We start from the raw sequence: 22,862 nt of genomic DNA on the forward strand, positions 1-22,862 counted from the left end.
GAGTTAAGGATTTCAGGCTCACCTTTCCCAAAGATAAGTTAAGACTCAGTCTGATACTGTCCGCTGTACAACAGTTTCTTTTTTATTTAAGTTACTGTTTTAAAAAGCAACCTTGCAGGGGGCACACATGGATACATAAGGAGCTTCTGACTTTAGCTCTGTCATTAAAAGCATGCATACAAGAGGCAGAAGCGGAGTTGGGTGAGGTGGAAGGAATATAGAGACACTGTTTAACCATTGAGAGACTGGCTTTAGGAAAGATAAAGTCCTTATGGAGCTGAATGTGCCAAGGGACACGAAAGGTAGCAAGAAAAGTTTCTACAGGTACCTCATAGGCAAAAAGATGATGAGGGAAGATGTGGGCCTGCTGAGGCGTGGGAACTGGGACATGGTCTTAAAGGATAGAGAGAAGGCTAAGGCACCAGTTGCCTTTTTTGCTTTGGTCTTTACTGGTCAGACTAGCCATCAGCAATCCCAGGATTCCTGAGACCAGCGGGGAAGTGCAGGATGAGGAATACTTAAACTAGATGGGGGAGGATTTGGCTAGGGAATATGTAAATGAATTGGACATGCATAGATACATGGGTCTGATGCAATGCACCCAGGGGTGCTGAGGAGACTGTTATTGCAAAATAACTCTTGGTTATCTTTTGAGGCTTATGGTAGTTTATGGGAGGTTCGTGATAACTGGAAGAAAGCAAATATCATCCCTGCCTTCAGGAAGGGTGGGAAGAAGGATGTGAGGAACCACAGGCTGATCAGCCTGACCTCGATCTCTGGGAAGGTGATTAATCAGAGCAACTAACTAATCCTGGAAAGCCGTTCTAGACATGTGAATGACAAGAAAGTAAGTATGGATTTATAAAGTGAAAATTGTATATGGCCAAACTGATACCCTTGCACAGTGAGATGATTGGTTGGAGGATGAGAGGAGAGCACTGCGTGTAGTTGATCTGAATTTTAATAAGGCCTTTGACATAATAGTGGCACAAAACCATGTAGGAGGCCCGTCACCAGTGGTGTGCCCCAGAAATTGATTCTGGGAAAATGCCACCTGACATCTTCATGTATAACTTAGGTGGTAAGACAAAACCATCTATCAGCAAGTCTGTAGATGATAGGAGAGACTGATACAGCAGATGGGTATGCTGCCATTCAGAGGGACCTCAACAAGCTGAGGAAATGGAACAACAGGAAACCTCTTCAATGCAGGGAAATATCAAGTGGAAATACCTGTGGAAGAATAATCCCTTGCACCAGACTCTGGGGGCTAACCCACTGGAGCGTAGCTTGGGAGAGAAGTTCCTGAGGGTTCTCATGGATGTGAAGCTCACAGTGAGCAGCAGTGTGCCGTTTCAGCAAAGGAGACCAACAGTGCATTGGGTTGTGTTAGGAGGACTGTTGCAAGCATGCCAATAGAGGTGATTATTCCCCTCTACTCAGCTCTAGTGAGATCACATCTGTGTGTAACCTCTGTCCAGTCATGTGATCCCCAGAACATGGTGGACATGGACACACTGAAGCAAGCTCAATGAATTGCTGCCAAGGTGGTGAAGGGATTGGGACATCTCTAATGGAGGGCTCAGAGGGCTGGGACTGTAAATTCTGGAGCAGGGAAACCTCAGCGGGGATCTTATCCATATGTATTACTGCCTGTTGAAGGGAGTAGAAGGGTATGGAGCCAGATTCTATTGCCATCTCTCAGTGGTATCCAATGAACACACAAGACAATAGGAGCAAATAAAATACAGGTAATTCCATTTTTTTTTCTTTTTTAACTTGTGATAAACACTGGAGCAAGCTGTCCAGAATGTTTGAGAAGTCTCCATCCTTGGAAATATTCCACACCTGACTGGACAATATCCTGAGCAACTAGGTCTAATTGATGCTGCTTAGAGCAGAAAAGCTATATCAGATGCTTCATAGAGATGTCTTCCAATCTCAGATTTGCTGCGATTCCTTGCATTTAATCGCTGCAGTGGAGAGGCTGCTGTTACACTTCTTGCATAGAATCATAGAATAACGAGGTTGGAAGAGACCCACCGGATCATCGAGTCCAACCATTCCTATCAAGCACAGCGAGCGGGTCAACTGTCTGATTTCTAAGGAGGAGCTGCTCAGACAAGAATGCTGTCCCTCAGAAGAAGACCTCTCTCCAATGGCTGTATGTCAGGCTGGCCCAGTGCAGATGCTGGATGTGCTGTGGAGGAAGAAGAGGAGAAGGACGAGCTGCAGTGCACTGCTGGAGGCCAAGAGTGTTGCCTTGTTCTTAATGTTGTCATCCCTTGTCCATGTTTCCCTGGGCCGTTTGGGTCAGCCTGAGGGACTGAGGAGAGCTCTTGAGAAAGCTGTTGCTGCTTAGCAATTGCTCAAGTTTTTCGTCTTGGCATTTGGTTTTTGTGCTTTGTTTGCCCCTTTTTCACTTGTGAGAAAAGTCCCCTTCTGGAGCCGCTGTTTTATAAACTTCAGATGTGCCAGTCAAGTCTTTGAGCTTCTCCTGTGTTAACTTGTCAGTGCCTGTTCTTGCTGGGAGCCAGGGTTATAAGGGTAGTGGTGCTGTGTGTGATGGCCCCTTTTTCAGCCTGTACTACCACCACAGAGCATGGCTGAGACACATGGAGAGAGCCCCTAAGACCACAGACTCCTACTTTTCACTCAAGGGTTTTTGGGTGATTGTCCTTGTGGCATCCTACTTGTCCAGCTGGCTTTTCAAGCTGCTAGCAGTTGAACAGCCCAAAAATTTGGGCTTGCATCTCCTCTGTGAGTCAAAGTGAATGTTATGTGTGTGATAGGGGGGCTTGCTGAAGCAGGGTTCCTGCATCCATTCCAAGGGATGGCCTGTGGTAGAATTGCTGATATGTGGCAAGGGGAGGTCGAGGCAAGAGGCTATTTAGGAGGCCAGGAAGGTAGCCATGGGCTTGCTCAAGGCCAGGCTGTTGTTGAGGGCCAGTCCAGTGCCTGCACGGCAATCTGTATAGCCATGGTGCCCGTGCTGTTTCTCTGTTAAGTGGAGCAAAGGCAGCCCTGCTGCACAGCGTCAGAGTCTTCCCAGAGCCATTGCTGAGCCTTGGCATGAGGACTAAGGGCAAGCTGGAAGCCTGTGGTTTCCCAGTATTATAAAGAAAGATGGTGGGCCTGTAGGATGGGAGTGAGAAACCGGGCTGTTTGCTGATGGGGCCCAACCTTATGCAAGAGGGTGATGCAGAGGCTCTTGCTGTCTGCTTTGCTGATTTCTGAGGTGCGCTGCAAAAGGAGAGGGAGGTCTCCAAGGTCTGTGTCTGCTGCTGAAGCCTTTGTTGAACTGCTTGCTGGCCTGCACGTCACAGCAGTTGCAGGCATGGAAATGGCTGCAAATCCTCATGATGCTGCAGATGACCTTGGGCCTTGCTGACTACTTTCCCTGCTGTTCCCCTTCTGCTCCAACCAGGTCATTTGCCGCGCTGTTGCTTGCAGTGAGACTGCGTCAGTTGCTCAACTGGTGGCTCGTCAGAGGAGTTCCAAAAGGAAAATGGGACGGCAGGTGAATTGCCAGATGAGGCTGAAAAACACATCTCCAGTAGCATTAGCAGGTAAGCCCCTGGCAGCTGTGGAGGGCCTGCCTTTGTGAAAGAACTCTGCCAGCTGCTCAACCAAAAGTCTGAGCTGGGTGGGTCACTAATGACAACCAAGGGTTGTGTGGTCCTGGTAAAGAGTTCCTAGGAGCTGGGGTTGTTCTTGGCACGGGTGCTGGTGCTTGTCAGCCATGGTTATTGAGACAGTTCTTCTCGAGTGCATATGTGAGATGTGAAAGGTCTTGAAAAATAAGTTCTTGGAAGACACTTGGCTTCACTTCCACATGCCTGTGCTTCTCTGAGAAATGTGGTTGAGATGCAGGCAGGATGTGTGCTAATGAGCCTACTTGTTCTTTGACGCCAAACTCAGCCCGTCATGGAGTGGCAGGGATGAGCTGTGCCCTCTCAGGGAGAAGCCCCTACAGCAGCAGTTGTGGCTGGTTCAGCAGCTTCTATTGCTGCTTTGAGTGCCAGAGTGCCTCATTTTTGATGCCTAGGGGCTGCTCTTTGTGCATCTGTGCTTTTTTACATAAGCTGCTGCAGCGGTATTTTCCAGAGCCCGTGAATCAGCTTTCACTCACTGTGGTACTGTTGTTGTGTTGCTGTTAGTGGAGTATTGAAGAATCAGGCCCATTTGCTTGCAAGTTGGTAGCTTGGAGCAACAATGGGTCTTGCAGTTTGTTTGTATTCCCTTTTTCTTGTCTCTAACAAATGATTTGCTGCTTCTTCCTCTCCTGTGACCACACCATCACTTACCACCAGTTGAGAAGCTGAACGGGTGACTCATATCCCAGTTAAACAACAATGACCATAAAAACACATTGGTTGACTGTCTTGCACCACCATACGCCTCAGAAGTGTTTTGGGCCATTAAAATTGTGTGGTACAGCCAGCAAGGAAATAGCAAAGTGACCGAGACTGTGCTTACCCCAGTGTGGCCTGAAGGCCTTTGTGGTGTGTTCCTCTGCGGGTATGCTTTGTAACCTCTGCTGTGTGGTGGGAGGGTGGGGGGAGGGTGCTCACAAGACAGAGTGAAGCAGAAGGAACACCTTGCGTGTCAATGCAGAAGGTGCTGAGGAGAGGTGGAGTTAGGCTGCATGCACTGCACCTCTGGGTGCTGCTGCTGCCATTGAGTGGTAAACAGCAGCCTGAACATGGGTTCCAGCTGAGACGTGACCTGTTGTGGCACCTCGCAGGTGCATGGCTTTTCTGAGAGTGTAAAGGGAGACATGTCTCCTGTTGCAACATGACAGTGGAAATTATGGTTTGTGAGTCCTTGGTTGCGAGCCATGATGCTGTAGCAGAGACCCATCACTGTGGCTGAGAACTTCCTTGACTATCTTTTGGAAAAGCATGGACTCCCTGGAAGGAGTTTTTTGTTCTTGAAGTCTCTTTCAGTTGTGTGGAGGAGAGCGGTACTCACAGCTATGTCTGCCAACTCTTTAGGAAAGCCCAAAGGAACTTTGCGACAGCCCAGGTCTTTGAACATGTCAGAAGAAGGCAGCAAGAGGGCTGTTCCTCGCCCACCACGAGGCAAAGTGGCATGTGGAGTGGTGAAACCCACTACGGAGAGTGCCCGGTCTCCCTTACCTCCAGCCACTGGGAGTGGACCATCTAAAGAAATTCCCATGCAGAGGCACGTCACTGTGGTAAACAGGTCAGTGTGTGCATGTGGTGTGTGAGTGAGGTGAAATGAAGCATCGTGGACTCTTGGATTCCGCCACACTAGGATTGCATTTTGGGACATGGGAATCCCAGCTCCCACCCCTGCTGAAGGTGAAGTTGGAGCGCTGTGTGTGAAGGCCCCTTTTTCAGCCTGTACCACCACCATACAGGCGGAGCTGGGGTGTGGAAAGTATCAGGTGTGGGATTTTGCAGTGTGAGGCCTGTGCACCTGTTGGCTGGGTGCTCTGTGGCTGCTGGACCCCCTGCAAGCTTTGTGATGGGCCTCTGCATCCTGCCATGCTAGGATTGCATTTTGGGACATGGGAATCCCAGCTCCCACCCCTGCAGAAGGTGAAGTTGGAATGTCTGTCAGTAACCAGGCAGAAGGTGAGTCACCCTTTGCCTTTTTGGAGGCTGCTGTAGGTACCTTGTGCTCTTGGCCAGCTCCCGTGTCCTCTGTGGAGCCACCTGGCCAAAGGTGTCCACCAAGGGTGTGTGGGGCTGTCACTGCTTCCCAGGCCCAAGAGGGAGGCGTCGTGGCCAGCGTGGTGGCCAGCAGAAGGAGGTGACAGGTGATGCTGCGTGTTCCGGGTCGTGGTTGCCTGCCGATGGCTGCTGTTTATCTCTTACTGGCTTCTCCATTGCAGCGTTAGCGCTTGTGGCCGTGCTGGGACCCAGCAGCTGCCCGACTGTGTTTGGATGAAGCGAGCTGAGGGCTGGAGCTGCGGTTTTGCTGGGTTAGCGATCCGTGCTGGTTCGCTGCCCCCTTTGAGCCTCTCTAATCCCGGTGGCTTACGCAGCTGCTGCCCCATCATTTCTCTTTCTATGTTGTTTATGGGCGCGCTGGGCCATCAGCTGACGGTGGCGGGGAAGCGTTTGCCGTGTCCCCATTGTGGTCGTGCTCGGTCTGCTGGAGCCGTGATTGTGGCGGTAATCCTGGTGGTCACCGGGATGGGCAGGAGATCGGCCTTGCTCTGAATGGAAGCGGCGTAGCTGTCAAGTGGCAGGGAGCGGAGCGCGAGCTTAATCTTGTCGTGATGCCTGCTCTTTCTGGAAGACGAGCAGGCGCATCCTGCCCCCGTCGCCTGCTCGAGTCCTGCGTGCGTCAGGGCTCTGAGTGCGAGAGGGGGAGATGGGGATGCACTCAGAGCGCTCAGGAGAGCTGCAGCGCTTCAGCTTTTGTGCCCGATAGCACAGCATTTTCCTGCCGGCTGCCGGCACGACCTCGTAACCTTCCCGCTGCTCCGCAAAGGGCCCTCGGCTGTGGCAGCGCCCTGCCGGCAGGGCTGTTGGGGGAATTGCCCGGCACGCTGGTGCTGGTGGAGGGGGCAGGTGCTCCGAGGAGTGTGGGGCAGCCCTGAGGCTGCTGGGTGGATGTCGGTAGGGCTCTGCTCAGGGCCGGGGCTGGGGGGGCGGTGGCAGGAGGCTGAGGCTGTGAGGCTGAGGTGGGTGAGAGTAGAGCAGTGGTAGGAGTGTCGAGGAAGCCGGAGGAGGCGACGGTGTCTGCGTGAGGAGCGGAGGGTTTGGAGGTCGAGGCCGAGTAAAAGAGAGGTGCTGCATGGGGCAGTTGAGGGGAGTGAGGCCGGGGCCCCAGCAGGAGCGTGGGGACTCGAGATGGGCCTCTTTGTCTGCAGCACAGCTCCTGACGACGTGAGCGTGGACTGAGGTAACCCCTGTTCTGCTCTTGAGCCAGCTGGGTGGAGCTGGAGTGGAGAAGCGTGTCCTGAGCTCTGTGCTCTGTTTTGTCATGGAGGCTGCTGTGCAGAGGAGAGAAGGACCGAGATATCCCGCGGTGACAGAGACATGTGGGAGTGGGTTTGCACAGACATTCCCTTTCCCATGGTGCAGATGAGTTGGAGTTTTTGAAGTTGAACTTCTCTAAAAGGCAGAGATCCTTTGTCCCAAAACAGGTAGGGCAAAAAGCACTTCCAATGCTGTCCACTTTAGTTGATGGAAAGCCAGAAAGCATTTTGTAGTAGGAATAGGCTCTCTATTCTGTCACACCCAAATGACAAGGGGGAGATACTGAAGGTAGCTGCAGCTATGCCAGCTTTGTTTGGTGCTGCCCTCCCAGGCCTTCAGGCAGACATCTGTTGCAGGATCTTAAGACTTTAAAGGCTGTCTTTATAGCAGCAGTCACGTGGTAAGCTTGTGTCATGAGCATGTTGCTGTGGACCTGCAAACCCACTGAAGGTGGGACAGACCTTGCTTGTAAAGCTAACTGGAGACATCCTTCAAGCTGGACAGCAGCAACACAGGTGAGAACAAATTGAGATGTTTGGTGACCCAAACTGGTGTTGCTAGGAAGTTTCTTTAGGAGGCTTCTTGCTGGGAACAGTTTCTAGCAGCTGAAAAACATGAGACCTTACAGGGAGCTTTTGCCATACCTCAGTGTTGGGGAGAAATGTCTTGGCCCTGCCGCTGTTTGGATGTGTTACATCCCATCTTTGAATAGGTAAGACCACTATGGTCTGTTAGCAAGAAGTGCATCACAAGATCCTAGTCTTACTGCAGGGCTTGAAACTGATAACTAGTCTCAAAGCTGATGTTAGCACCGCTTTGTTCCATGGGAAGCTGTTGGACTGCAGCAGGAAGTGCAAGAAGATACCACCCTAAGTCTCTTAATACTGAGAGGATCCAAATTCCAGTTTGCTTTAACACAGTTCCTTTCCAAGGCGTTCCAGGTGGCATGCCTTAAGAAGTGAACATCTGCCCTCTTCCTCACTGAAACCTTGCTGCATTTCCTGCTGGCATACTTTGCACTCATGTCATCCATGTCACCTGATATGTGGCTTAAGGTGGCAGCAATAGTGTGTGGCTCTGAGGATTAGAGCACAGCTATGGATTCTTGCTGGGAGTCAGCAGGCGTGGGAGAATTTCTGTTACCTGTGTGTCTAGCTCATGGGATTGTTTTGCTTGCTGCCTAGTCTCTTTTTGAGTCTGCTCCCCTTAAAGGGACTTTTTTCCTTGGGTATCTATCCAGCTTGGAGTTGTCCATACTGGTAAATATGTGTACAGAGGGTTGGGGTCCTGGTTTTCTTGTGGGGTCTATGTGGCCAGTCACAGCACACCCTCTAAGAGGAGACTGTGCTGCTGCTTTGTGTGAGGATATGAGCTATGCCCAGAGAGTAGAGGGATTTCCTGTGAGGCAGGTGTTGGAAGAGGCTTTTCAGAAACCCAACAAGTGCAAGGTATGAATGTTTGGGTTTCACGTGGGCAACTTTGCCTTTGTGCTTTTTGAGTCTCATCCCACTTGTGTTTCACAAATATGCTTCTAGTTGATCAGCTGCTCAGCATTTCTGGGCATGCCTTTCTTGCTTTTGAAAATGCTGTGTTGGGCAGTGGCTGTCCTCGCTGCTAATGCTGTGGGATGTGGCCCAGTACAGAAGTATTATTTTTGGAACGAATGACAACCCGTAGCTGATGGAGGAGCAGGTGTTTCATCTTACAGGGACAGCAGAAAAGCGAGGGAGATGGGTTCATGTTAAATTTTGTAAAATCCTGCTTAGAAGAGGTGTGTTTATGTGAGAGGCCTCTTTCTGATTTATGGGTCGGCTCTGATTAAAGGTGATTGTGAAGCCACATAGGGCTACTTGTGCTAGTCTTGACTTCTTCTTCCTGCTAGCCTCAGCATCATATTTGACCACTATTCTACCTTCTGAGAGCCCAGATGAGGCTAGGTAAATCCCCCTTGGTGTTTCTGTGACTGATGAAGTTTGTGGTCACCTCTATTGGTTGCTCCTGAATTCTAGAACTGGCCCATGGGACTGAGACCATCTGCAGAGTCTGGTGGGTGCATGTGCAGTGGCTACTGTGATGTGAAGATGCCTGATGTTCCCAGCAACCTGCCATGCTTCTGTGAAGAGCCATTTCGGTGCATTTGCAACCCTGACTTCTCCACTGCAGTAAAAGACCAAATAGTGAAGCTGAATGTATCAAATATAACACCATTAACTATTTTAGGCCTGGATACTTTCCTACTGCTACTATGTGTTTTGTTTCTCACAATAATCCCAATAATAAGAAAAGCCTAGAAACCACCTGCTGGTCCCTCTTATTACTGCTGACAAAGTTGTCGTCCAAGCCAGAACATTGTAAGTACTAATCTTGTGCAGGGGGGCTGCTAGAAATATGTGAATTATGTTTTATTTTATGTATAGGTCTTGTAAGCAAATGGAATGCTATTCAAACTCCAGAGAATGATTGAAGCAATTTTCTTTTCAATTTTAGGTCTGAGAAGAGACAGACTGTCCCAGCACGGTTTCAAAAGGAGCTGCAAGTTCACCTGTCCAGAAGCTCCTCCGTAGATTCAAATGGTATATTTGCCCACTAAGAAATTTTTATCAACTAACCACATTAGATTGGATGTCATCTTAAGAAAAATCCATTTTAGTACTTGCTTTGAATAAAGATAGTGAGTGAGCCTTCTCACTGATTTCTTGGTGCTAGGGAAATGTATACGTTCACTTGTCTATCTTTCTGTCTTCTAGGAAGATCCATGTGTGGTTAAGTGTCAAAGCCAATCACAAAGGTAGTGTGAATAGCTTGGAAACAGGAGGACTATGCTTATCTTCTCTGCCAGGTTAGGAATCTGGTATAGGAGAGTGATATACTGTCTTTCAGGAGTAAGCAGCACACTATCCTAGCTGTCCAGAAAATACCCTTCTGCATGCCTGGCTACCAGCAGTTGTGCAGTTGATGACTGCTTTCTTTGAGACCTGTCAGGCTGATTTGTATACCTTCAGGTCTGGTAGCAAATACACCCCTCCAAAGAGAGAAGAGGAGTAGAGATGAGGGAGCAGGCAAGCTAGTGATGTGAACCTCCAACTGGGATAATTATTACACACAGTATATGAAACTCTCCAAAGTAGTCCATCTGTCCAAAGAGACAGATGCTGTCTCTTTCCCTGCTCCTCTAAAGGGCTTCCTTGGATGCAGTAGCCCAGAAAGGCTGGGTGCTGGGTTCAGACTTTCCTCAGTCTGTCTGTTTTGTACACCTATCTGAATTCAGAAGAACGTGCTTGAGTGTTTTGCTGTATCATTGTTGTGTTTGTACTCATATAAAAATGGTCTTATGCTCCTCCTGGGAAACCACCACAGTGCAGCCTCTCAGCAACAGTGTGGCTGAGGGGTCTATAACTCCTTTCAGGATCTCTTCAGAAGAAACGTTTAGCAGCTTCTTAAGAAAAGGGCTAAGGTGATTCAGCTTCAGGTCATTTACTAAATCTCTGAGGTTTTCATGGCTCTTGTCAATAGAAACTGACTGAAACAGCCATGCCAGGCAGAAGAACCACATCTTAGGGCTGGTATTATGCTGGCAGCTCCCACGTTTAATCTTTAAGTAGATATGTAATAGCCTGTCTGCTATGTTTGCTTCAAGACTGTGTTTCGTTTTTAACAGATAACTTGAACACATCCGTTGCAGAGCCACATACTGTTGCATCTGAACCTTCTGCTGCTTATGTCAGTGAAGTTCAAAGTCGCATTAAGGAGATTCTGACCAAGTTCAGCAGTGGTGTCTGGCTGTCAAAGATGCCACAGATCTACCAGGAAATGTACTGGGAGGATCTTAGCACAGCAATGCTCCGTCAGCTTGAGAACTGGCCTCATGTGTGCACAGTAAGTACTCAGTGTCATTTTTATGGAAGGTTCCAGTGCCCTGAAGATTTCTGAGTGTTCGTTTGCCAAGCGTTACTTTAAGGAGTGCTGTTTTTTGTCTCACAATGTGTAGCAGTGAAGGAAAAAAAAAAAAAAGAAAAGAAGGAAGTCCCTCCCCTCCACATTGTAACAACACTCAAAATAACTGTTGGCTAGACCAGTGTTGTTTTGGAGAAGAAAAGTCAGTTCTGTAGCCTCTAGACAAGTGCTCCTGGAGCAAGCGCTCCAGGTTGCTGAGTTGCCACCTTCAACTGACTCCAACACTGGCAACCCAAACAGCAGCTGATGACGTTTGCTCTCCTTGCCATGGATTTTTTCCCCCCGCATTGCATTTTAGGCTTTTCCATGTTGGTTGATTTATCTCCTCTTAAATCTGTAAGCTACCAACAAATGTTGTGTGAACAGGCTTAGGTCTGTCTGTAGTTATTATCTTTCTATAGACTCTTCCACAGATCTTTTTCACATCTTAAGTCAACGTTACAGAATTTTACTGTTTAAGTTACGCCTATGATACAATAATAGATGAAAGTAAAGTGCGATATTGTTGGGGAGGTAGATTATAGCTCAACACCTCACTGCCCCCACATCCTCCCCATCTCCAATGTCTGTTATGGGCACTTCTGTTCTTTGTTAGGAGCTGGTATTGGGATGAGCCTGCACTGGGTTAAGGCCCTTCAGCTGATCTGCTTTAACTCTTCTGTATCCATGTTTCCTTTATGGTATAATGCAACTTTGCATCAAAGCTTTGTTAAGCTTTGCTTTAACAAGCCAGTCATATCAACAAACACTTTGAACTTCATCAGCATCTGTTGATCTGTGGCATCAGAATGATATTGAAGTAATGAGAGTATCTGTCTGCTTGAAGGGACTTGTCATGCTATTTATTTTCTCATGTCACAACTTTAGGTGCCAAAACCAGGTTTCACAAAGATTAAGTACTTGTTCTTCAGGAACTGTGATGGCATGTATATATGGTATTCTAACACACGTATAAAATACATTTGTGACATATTATTACAGGCATCAGTAACACAAGCAGACAGCAGTAGTTTATTTTGATGGTTGATGATCAGTTTCTGTTACTCGTGGAACAAGCTGTTATGTTTTGATTTACTTAATTCACTCAGCAAATTTTAGTCTTTTTCTTACTAATGTTCCAGACAAAAGGTTACTGTTCATCCAGGATCTTCAGTCTGATTCATTGTCCATTTGCTCGTTATTTGTTGGGTCTATCTCCACTTTCTAGCAAGCAAATAAGGTCATTTTAGCGTAAATAAGCAGTCATTAAATCTGTGGAAGCACTGTAATACAGCAAGCACAGTACAACAGCAGTCAACAACCTATCAAGTTGTCTTGGCACAGTTAGCCTTATTGTGGACAACTGTTAATGAGCCTGCAAAGCCTGTCTCAGTTTACTGACTTATGTAAACCATTGCGATGGCTCTGGCATGGAGAAGTTTGAACTGGGACCCAGGCCTTTTCACATGAAGGTTGTCTGCAGGTGTATAACTCTGTAGATCCTTTGAAATGCCAGGCAGCACACTGTGCGCTTGAAGTGTCAGTAAAGATGCTTCCCTAGCTAATTTCTGAATTTGTTTACTTAGACTGGGAGTGTCTACCAGCTTCAGAAGAACAGAAAAAAATGCCTGGTGTTTTACTCAGTACCTTCTTAAAGAGAGAGCACATCCTTTTATTGAATGCATACTAGTCTTTAGTAGCTTAGTTACAAACCATCAGCAATAAACTTCATAATATACTTCCAGCATTTCTGAGTTCATCATTTGAGGACTCTGCTGTGCACGGTATAGTTTCTGAATAGCTCATGTTCCTAAACTTTTGTATGAAAGGAAGGAATTTCTTTTTTGACTTCTGGGAAATGATAATTTCTGTGTTTAGGTTACAACCACCAGTAACAGAAGCTTTTCTTATCTTGCGAGCTGAAGCCTCCAAAAATCACTAAGTTGCAACTTAACAATCTTGTTTTCAGTCTTCACCTTTCACGCAAGAAGATGTAGAGCAAAGGATCGAGGCTGAACATGTTCTCCATTGGTTCATGTTACTTGCTTCTTTACGTTAGCTTGCTTGAGCATTTTTCTTGTCGCAACATGTTTTGCACAGCTAAATGCAAAAGTACAAAGTAATGACATAGTGGCTAGCACTCACACATTATAACCAAGCGTTAATGAGCAATTGGACTGAGAATAAATATGCTCACCACCTTTATATAATACCAAATAAGTCTTTGCTGCCCAGACAGGTTTCAGTCAGGAAAAGAAGAGTCCGCTTCAGCAGCTCTGTTGGTCAGATCCTTGCTGAATTGTCTGCTTCTAATGCTTTGAAAAAAGTGATGACTGGTGATGACCCTTCCATTTTCATTTTTTTCTGTCAGAATCTTATACCTTCCTGTTTGATGAATTACTTTGTCATGCATTTTTCACCAGTCGGTGATCCCCGTTTTAGCCATCGTACTTATTTCTTATATTTCTACACATTTTTCTTACAAGTCTTTCTCACCCCTTAGCAATTTATTTAGAATTCTGAGCCAAATTATGTAGCTCTGCTTTGTTTTGGCTCAACCATGAATCCGTGGGATGCAGGCAGCTGAACCCCTGAGGGAGGTAGAATGTTTCAGCTGAGTTATGAGACTGAGAGGCATGCAGACTTGTAACAAACAAGTTTTCTCTTTTTTTTCCTTATTGGAAGCCACAAATAGACCAAAAGTTATAATAAATTTACTTTTGGAACTGGCAGTATGTTCAATGGTTTGCTTTGCAGTCTAATTATAAACCACCTTACGGAGCAGTGTGTATGTTTGAAAGACTTTTCCTTGCACATGCTCAGCTCTCCTCAGTTACTTGAACTCTATGAATGATTTGGGAGGTAATGATTTAGATATGACAATTCAGAGAAGGCTAAATTCCTACATCTTTTCTCAAAACATTTACTTGAATTTCCAGAGTTTTTTTTTCCAAAAACTTTCTGAGAATTAGGCAGTCTTAGGACATGAGGGCGGGTCCTTTTATGTATATATAATTGGTTAAAAGATTGGAAATGTGGCAAGATTGGAAATGTGGCAAAGCTGAAATGGTTGACCTTCAGAAAGGCAGGAAGTCATGATGGGATTCCACAGGGACACTTGAACACATGCAGATAAGGATCGTAGTGGGTGAGTTGGTAAAGGCTGAAAATACAAGTTCAGCTGCTTAATAATGCAGGGTTATAAAGATCAGGGCTCTCTGCAGTATGAAACTTCCTAATATCAGGTGATTGGCCCATAAAATTGCAACTGAGACTTAACTACAGCAGTGAATGAGAAGGATTCTCATTAAAGTAAAAAATATTTCTTTTTCCTTTGTGGACTGTTGAGCTTGGGAAAAGATGTCTTGGCATTTATAATAGCTTCGTAAAAATGTTGGGTCAGTAGGAAAATAAGCAAGTGATACTTGGAAGGGGTATATCAATGATCCTCCAGTCCAACTGCCTGAATCCTTCTGGACTGACCCAAAGATAAAGCATGTTAAGGGTTTTCCCCAAATGCCTCTGAAATGCTGACAGGCATGGGGCATCGACCACCTTTCCCTAGGAAAGCTGTTCCAGTGCTTGACCACGCTCTGTAAACGAATACTTCCTAGTGTTGAGTTAGAGAATCCTCTGATGCATGTCCTTCTCTATTCACAAGTAGCAAGTCTACGAGGGCATCTTTCCCAGCTGGCTCACTGAGTGCTTGTGACAAGATGTTACCTTCCACACACTTCCAGAATCTCCCAGGCTGGCTGTCACAGCAGTCTGGTATTCCCAGTTGATGTCTGGGAAGTTGAAATCTCCTATAATTGATCCAGAGATTTCTCCTAATTCCATATAGAATTGGGAATGCTGTCATCCAAGCTGAGCAATTGGTACTAGACACCCATTACATCATCTCCTTTGTTTTCCACCTTGCTAGTCCTGACCCAGAGTTTCTCAACCTCCTTCTTCTGTAAGGAGTAAAAAGTCTACTTTACATGCAGTGTGACTTCTTCACCTCTCCTGCCCTGCCTATGCATCCTAAAGAGCCTGCAGGGCTTCATCCCAGCGCTCCAAATGTGAGACTTACTCCAGGAAGTCTCAGTAATACCAGTGACATCATAGCTGTGGAAACTGACCAACGCTTCCAGTTCATCCTGTTTGGTTTTCATACTGTGGGTGTTGGTGTACAAGCATTTCAGATGTGCTCATGAGCCACCTGTGCTTCCAGGAGCAGTGTAAATGTTCCTGGTAGCATTGCCATTCTGAGGCAATGTCATACTGACCTTTGGCTTATCTTCAGCTCTCTTGTTGGTGTCCCTTTCCCTGAGAGATTCTAGTTTAAAGCCCTCTCAATCGGTCCTGCCAGCTTACAACCAAAGACGTGTTTTCTGTATCAGTTCAGATTCTGTCAGGTTCTATCATGCCTTGTGCCTCAAAGGTTCTTTCACAGTTATAAACCCCAAACTTTTGCTGGAGGCACCTGTCCTAGAGCCACGTATTTATATGTTGGGCTTGTCTGTTTCTTCCAAAGTCTCTCCTCACTACTGGAGGATTGACAACAATACTATTTGTACCTCTGAGTTTTTTGTAGCATTCTTCCCAGACCCCTGAAATTTCTTTTGATTGACTTTAGACTTTCTGTAGCAATGTCATGAGTAACCACAGTAGAGAGCAGTGGTGGGTAACAGTCCAAAAGCTGTACTAAGCTTTCCAGTTGTCTAGTGACATCGCTAATGCGGGTCCCAGGGACGCAGCAAACTTCCCTGTAAAGACAGTCTGGTCTCTGATCTCATGAATAGGAAACAAAACAGCAAACTCTGTAGCACTGGGGAAACATGTTGTATAAGCATGCCATAGAATCATATCAAAATCAGATGTTCTCCTTCCGTCTCCACCCAGAAAATACACAAATGAAAACTTACTAAGATCAGGCAAAGTGAAAAAGTGATTCAGAAGAGTGACGGATGAAGGTAATTGTTACTCATACCAAATCCATGACTTTAGTTAGATTATTTAGGTGGGGAAATACGGAGATATGGGCTATAAAATAATAAGAGACTTGGAGAAGGAAAATCGGGAATAATCATCATCTTGAATTTAAAAGCATGAACTACTTCATTTCAAAGAACCTGTCATTAATTCATAGTGCTTGACCTATGGAATATCAAAAATAGGAGAGGTATCACTGTTTGTCCTATCCGCTATGCTTTTTCCTAGGCACCTGCTGTTGTCAAAGAGAATGTCAGGCTAGGAACGTTTTTGTTCTGACCCAGTACAACTCTTTCTAATGCACTAAGTCAACCTGCCTGTATGTAATTATTCTACAGCTGATTTTTTCCAACCAGGCTTGGTGCTGGCTTCTTGCTAGTAGTGGCCTTTTTTCATACTCGTACATCAACCTGAGAAGATGACAAAATATGTCAGTCCCCTCTATGTTGTTTGTCAGGTGAAACTCTCTTCTATCATCTTTTTTTTCCACTGGTCTTCCCAAATTCATTCTTGCAGTTAGAAGAGAAGAAAGAGCAAATAGTAGGCAGCCAACCTTTAATTGGCATAAAGAAGGGATGCATGCTTCTACACTTGCTTCTAGAGTTTTCTTATAGTAATGGCCGCCATAGTCTTTTTATCTGGTTTCTTAAGGAGCTGGTAGAAAAACATCATTACCATTCTGAATTTGGAAATTCCTGTTGTACTAGAAGAGAGATCCTTGCTCTTCAACAGTTCTAGAACAAAGAAGTTTTTTCTTAAAGCATCCTGATGACTCTGGCTACCTATCAGTTTAGCCATTAATCTGTTGTCATCAGACACTGGTTTCATCTCCAGTTGTCTGCTATTTCTCGGTCAATCGTCTTACTGCTTTTTAATAAACATATGGCTAAAGAATATGTAATACCTGAGCCTATTTTTTAGTATGCTTAAGTACTTTAGTATTGTATTGGCTGATACTGTATGAAAATGCTCATCAGACTGGAGAATGTTTGCTTGGCTCTTTATTCCGAGGAGGAGGTTTTACACAGTGAAGGAAAGTTTAGTGTTCTGAAATTTATCTCTTGGATGTCTGGGATGGTGCTAGGAAGTTCCCAAAGACTGTTTGTCTTATCGAAGATACGTAGTTTGGGAAAAAAAAAACCAAGACGGAGAAAAGAAGAGGAAAATTGCCACAGTTTTTGTTAGGTGGAGTTTTAGTGTCTGTGGTTCCTTTGTTTGTTTGTTTAAGCAGTCATTACAAGTTGAAGTTTGTCTTAACAAACAGGAAGGTAGAATATATTTTTAGACAAGAATGAGATTTGTGTACGTTGCCTAGTGGACAGGCAGGATGAAATCATAGAACCACAGAATGGTTTGGGTTGGAAGGGACCATGAAGGTCATCTAGTCCAACCCCCCCTGCAGAAGCAGGCACGTCTTTAACTAGATTAGGTTGCTCAGAAGCCCCATCCAACCTGACCTTGAATATTTCCAGAGATAGGGCCTCCACTACCTCCCTGGGTGACCTGTGCCAGTGTTTCACCACCCTCATTATAAAAAATTTCTTCCTTATTGCCAGTCTAACTCTGCCCTCCCTTTGGATATTTTATTTAATTTTTTCTTAACAGTATCTAGTTCTCAGAATATTCTTCGTCTTTTACATCTTATGAAAGTTGTGACTGTTTGCAGAAAGTGAAAATCAAGGCTTAGGAAGATAGTAGGATCAGCTGGTAAACAGGCCGACAAAAACAGCATTAGGGCTTTTGTTTTGTGATTCTCTGTTCCTGGGCAATATCCCCTCTCTTAATGAACCAAGTACTATGTATGGATACGTCTGACAGCTGAGTTTTTATTGTGGTGTTCAGAGTGATTTAAACAGGTTTGCTCAGAGAAAAGGAGGATTGCCATAGTAACGAGTTGCATTCCTTGAGCAGCTTTGGTTTTGTCAGGTTTTTAGTTTCAAGAAAGAATTTCTGTACCCTGATTAAGCTTTGTGAAGCAAAAGTCATTCTAAAGAAGTGGACTTGAGAGAATAAAAAATTCTACTCTAATTAAACATAATAGATCATGTGTTCTTTTGAGCTGGAATGGAGTCTGTGAACAGAGACAATGGAGCAGGCTATCATGGCTGTTGGTATGTATGAACGTAAGTTTTGCGTAAGCCCTACAAACTGCCTCCTGCAGATAAGCTCTAACATTATCATAGCTTTCTTTTGCCATGCTTGTTAAAAGAAACAGCCTCTGGTCTGACAGTTTGCTTTGGTGGTTATCTCAGTACTAGACACGGAGCCACTAGCCATTTAGAATAGAGTTTAGTGAACAGAAGACATGTTCTGACTAAAATTTCACTAGTTGTGTTGTATATAGTACAACACAGGGAAAAATACAGTTGATATCGGCCTTACTAAGAAGATGGTCTCATAGCATGTGTGAAAATGAGCCAGGTGAGGACACAAGATCCAGAATAACTTTGCTGTTCAAAAAGAGTGCTAAAACAGGCTGTCACACGATGTTCCTGAAGCTCAGTCTTATTGATGAATGGTTGAACAACACGATGAGCCACCAAATGAAGTCAGGCTCCATTTGACAGCATCTTTCCTTGTACCTGTTTCACATATCCTTGAAACTCCTTGTGTGTTAAATCTTGCACTTCTCTGACCCCTTAGGGTCTTATGATGTGAAAATTAGAGCAGCCAAAAAGAACTGATGACAAAAGTGTCTGCTGATCCTCAGTGTTGGCATAAGGATGCAAGGAATAAGGGCAGCCTTCAGTGATACGGAGTTGTTAGATGTCTCAGTTTGCTTATTGCATCAGGGAGTTTAACTTATAACTCTGTAGTTTTGGAAGTCAGAATCTCAAAACCAGCAGGAACCATGGAGAATAATTATCTTCACTGTGATTTGCAAGGTGATAAAGTAGGAGAGCAAGGACGATAGGCAGAAGGGGGCAATCTAAAGACTCTCCTGAGCTCTGCAGAGCTTACTACTCAGCCCTGAGCAGTAGCCTAACCTGAACAAGGGATATCTTGGCAAAAATATGCCCAGTATGACTTGTATTTTAATGTTTCAATAAAGTACAGAAGTAATGAATACTAGAAATAGAAAGATTTCTGAGTCATTGTAGCATCTGAAAGTTTTCACTTCAGTTAAAGGGCTGAAAGTATCTTCTGTGTTTGCCTTGAAGAATCTACCAGATTTTATTGTTGTTGTTGCCAGTTTGAAAATCATAGGTGATCTTTTCTGGTCCCTCTTAATGAAACTGACATACCTGTCAGAGTTAGTGACTGAAAAGTCTGTTAAATCAAAAACCTTGTTAAAAATGGATTTGCCTTCCCTGGTATTGTAAGAGGCCTGCAAATTTTGAAGGTGGTTCTTACATCGTGATAACTGAAATTCACAAGAACTGAGCTGGTTCTTCTAACATTGCACAAACATTTCCCAGAATCACTGGTGCTGGAAGGGACATCTTGAGATTAGCTAGTGCAACTCTCCTGCTCAAGCAGGGTTACCATAAAGTAGTTTGCCCAGGACTGTCTCCAGTCATGTTTTAACAACAGACACTCTACAGTATTTCTTGGCAACATATTCTAGTCCTGTTCTTGTCCTGTTCCAGATTCCCATCTGACATGAGATTTGGCTGAAGACAAGCCTACTAATATGTCCTTTTGGCTGACATTTAGGGTAAGAAGTTGGCTATCATAGCTTCCTATACAAAATGATTGCACATTGGACCAGAAGCTGTAAAAGCTGGAGTAGATCCCAAGGATAAGCTATAACCTGATTACATAAGGGGCTTCCACAGCCTTGTAGGGAAAAGCTCTTTGCTGTGTGTGATGCCAGCCTGTGCAACCTGGATGATCATTAAGATCCCTTTCAACACTTACTATTCTCTGATTCTCCGATTCTTTAGCTCTTGCTTTCAGAGGCAGCTACTTGGAAGAGTAGGGAGAAGTGGAGCATTAGCTCACCAGTGCCTGAGGAGAGTTTTACTGTAGGATGAATGACAAAAACAGTGGGGCGTGGAGTTGTAGTGGCTGCCTCTGACAGATAAATACAATATCAGCCAAATACGTAGATGCAAGGTATTGCTGGTCAAGGCTGCGAACACCTTCCTCATTACTTTGAGCTCCAGCTTGCTGTGAGTGGAACTTCCTGTGCAATGTAAGGAACTTCATGAGCAATATAAGGTATATGACTGCTGCCTTCACACTGTAGCACTTATCTAAGGTGCCTGTCAGCGAAATGTGTCTGTATGCACTCTATAGAACATATGCCAGGGTATGCTAGCTTCTGTGTGGCATATTTAAACCATATCTGAAAGAATTCATGCATCACACTTCCAGTGAATTATTCTCACTGAATTAGAGCAACAGCTCTGATTGTTGTGTTTTAGAGCAGTTGTTGGGGCCCCGCTAGATACCAAGAGTCATGGAGCAGATTTTTCTTGTTTGCCACATTATGATGAGACTCTGTCACTGACATTAAATGCCAACTTCCACTGTGCATTTTCTTTTCGAACTTGCAGAAGAATGGCAGAAAATAACCGCATATGCTAATTGTGAATGTGATCTTGAAAATGAAGGACAATTTCTCTAATTAGAATCTCTCATTTCAAGGAAGTGCTTTCTGCACTTCCTTCCTGGAAGTTATTGATGCTGTAGAAGTTTGCTAGTGTACCCTGCTCTGTGATCATCACTGTACACGCAATTACACAAGACTTGGTGTTATCTTGGTCATGCTGGCATGGCAAAGTGGTTCTTTTAATTGTATATGTTAACGTAGGGTTTTACTCACTTGTTGTCAAGCACACATATACAAAGCTTTTATTATAGAAGCACATACAGGAGCATGCCAACATTCAGCTGCTCTGTATGTGTATGTCAAAAGGAGTGGGTTTGCTCCTCTTTTGCATTCATACAATCAGAATAGTTAGGGTAGGAAGGGACCTTAAAGATCATCCAGGTCCAACCTCCCTGTCATCGGCAGAGACATCCCACTAGCTCAGGCTGCTCAAGGCCCCATCCAACCTGGCCTTAAACACCTCCAGGAATGGGGTATCCACAACTTCCCTGGGCAACCTGTGCCAGCGCCTCACCACTCTCATGAAGAAGAAATTCTTCCTTATATCAAGCCTAAATCTGCCCCTCTCCAGTTTATACCCATCGCCTCTCATCCTATCACCACAAGCCTTTATGAATAGTCCCTCTCCAGCGTTCTTGTAGCCCATTTCACGTACTGGAAGGTCGCTATAAGTTCTCCTCAGAGCTTTCTCTTCTCCAGGCTGAACCACTCCAACTCTCTCAGACCGACCTCGTATGGAAGGTGCCCCGGCCCTTGGATCATCCTCGTAGCCCTACTCTGGACCCGTCCCAAGAGTTCTATATCCTTCTTATGCTGAGGATTCCAGAACTGGACACAGGACTCCAGATGAGGTCTCACGAGAGTGGAATAGAGGGACAGAATCACCTCCCTCAACCTGCTGGCTACACTTCTTTTGGTGCGGCCCAGCATACAGTTGGCCTTCTGGGCTTTGAGTGCACCTTGCCGGCTCATGTTGAGCTTCTCATCAACCAGCACCCCCAGGTCCTTCTCTGCAGGGCAGCTTTCAATCACATCATCCCCCATTGTGTACTGAAAACGGGGATTGCCCTAACCCAGGTGTAGGACCTTGCACTTGGCCTTGTTGAACCTCAAGAGGTTCTCACAGGCCCACTTCTCCAGCCTGTCCAGGTCCCTCTGGATGACATCATGTCCTTACAAAGTGGCAACTACACCACTCAGCTTGGTGTCATCTGCAGACTTGCTGAGAGTGCACTCAATCTCTACTTGAGCTTATTTACACTGGCGTAAGCTGAAACAACTTACGAAAATAGTACTTTTTTGTCTTGAAATGGCTTGCTTAGTCAGTGTCCACAGTCTCTTTCAAACAGAGCTTGCTTCAATGCCTCGAAAACCTCAGAGCTTTTATTGGAGGTAAGAGGCTTAAAGGTCTCTAAAGATCCTCTCTCATTAGTGTGCAAGGTTTAATAGTCCTGTCAGCTAAAATGAATTCGTCTTTATGCAGCACTAGTTAAAAAGAGCTGGCAAAGAGAAAGGGTGAATAAAGGTAGACCTCTGCTTCCAGCTTCTTTCAGGATGAACTGCCATACATTCCTATACACAGCCTTCTCAGAGATTGTTGTCCTGATAATGCCAAGTGTTTTCTGAAACTAAAAGTTTCCTTGGCTGGTCATTTAAACGAATTCTTCAATCTTGTCTATGGACACCTGGGACATTGTTATCAATTCCTTTCTGTCTCGGATGTCACTGCCTGCCAAGTTGCTATGCCCTGATTTTTCCTTTGGGCCACTCACTTGATATGCTTTGGTTTCTCAACAATGTTTCTAAGCTCTTGCAAGGCTTTGATGCATTTTTATTTCTTGTTTTTTACTAAGCTTCTTTCTTTGACTGTAGTTTGAGAGGCATGATAAAATTCTGGATACCAGAGGGTACAAACATAGCTTCTTCCTGTTGTGAATAACTGAAGACAGCTTTAGTCCTCCTAAATTACATGGCCAGACATGTTTTGTCATTTCTTATATCAGGCTGACTAGCAGAGATGCTTAAGAACTTGGTGAATCTATCACAGGTAGAGTGAAGTCTTTTATATGATTTCTTTGTATTTTCTACTATAGCAGATACTTATTCTTTAGTAAATAGATGTTGAAAGGATACTAACTCTCCTCGCAATTAAAAGGGAATATCTCCTTGGTTTATTGAGCCTACTTAGAAAGACTCAAGTCTTAAAGCTTGTAGACACATTGACAGTAATTCGGGGAGCTGAAGGTTGCCAAAGAGGTTAGTTTGCCACCTCATATAGTATCCTTGCAGGAAATATTACCACTTTGGTTTTCACTGATAAAGAAGGATTCAGCCATGCCACCATGAATTCATGAGAATTCTCTAACATGGTTAGTATTTTTTTATGTCTATGAAAACTGTTTCCTTTGTGTCAGTTTTAGATAGCGTGTGTGCTA

The 22,862-nt window shown here is 45.0% G+C and overlaps 1 protein-coding gene across 4 annotated transcripts in view; it reads left to right on the top strand.

The window, feature by feature from the left end:
- TDRD7 (tudor domain containing 7) overlaps positions 1-22,862 on the top strand; it is a 46,712-nt gene that overhangs the window by 7,535 nt on the left and 16,315 nt on the right. For all 4 annotated transcript variants that reach the window (XR_011339411.1, XM_069880553.1, XM_069880552.1 and 1 more), the window contains exons 3-6: positions 3,428-3,569; positions 4,998-5,208; positions 9,447-9,532; positions 10,618-10,835. Coding sequence is in view for 3 of the 4 variants with exons in the window: in XM_069880553.1 (XP_069736654.1) it covers positions 3,428-3,569; positions 4,998-5,208; positions 9,447-9,532; positions 10,618-10,835 (657 nt within the window). In the remaining variant the exon portion in view is untranslated. The remainder of the gene's footprint in view (positions 1-3,427; positions 3,570-4,997; positions 5,209-9,446; positions 9,533-10,617; positions 10,836-22,862) is intronic.

Source organism: Phaenicophaeus curvirostris, chromosome Z (genome assembly GCF_032191515.1).
Source record: "Phaenicophaeus curvirostris isolate KB17595 chromosome Z, BPBGC_Pcur_1.0, whole genome shotgun sequence".
NCBI lineage: Eukaryota > Metazoa > Chordata > Aves > Cuculiformes > Cuculidae > Phaenicophaeus > Phaenicophaeus curvirostris.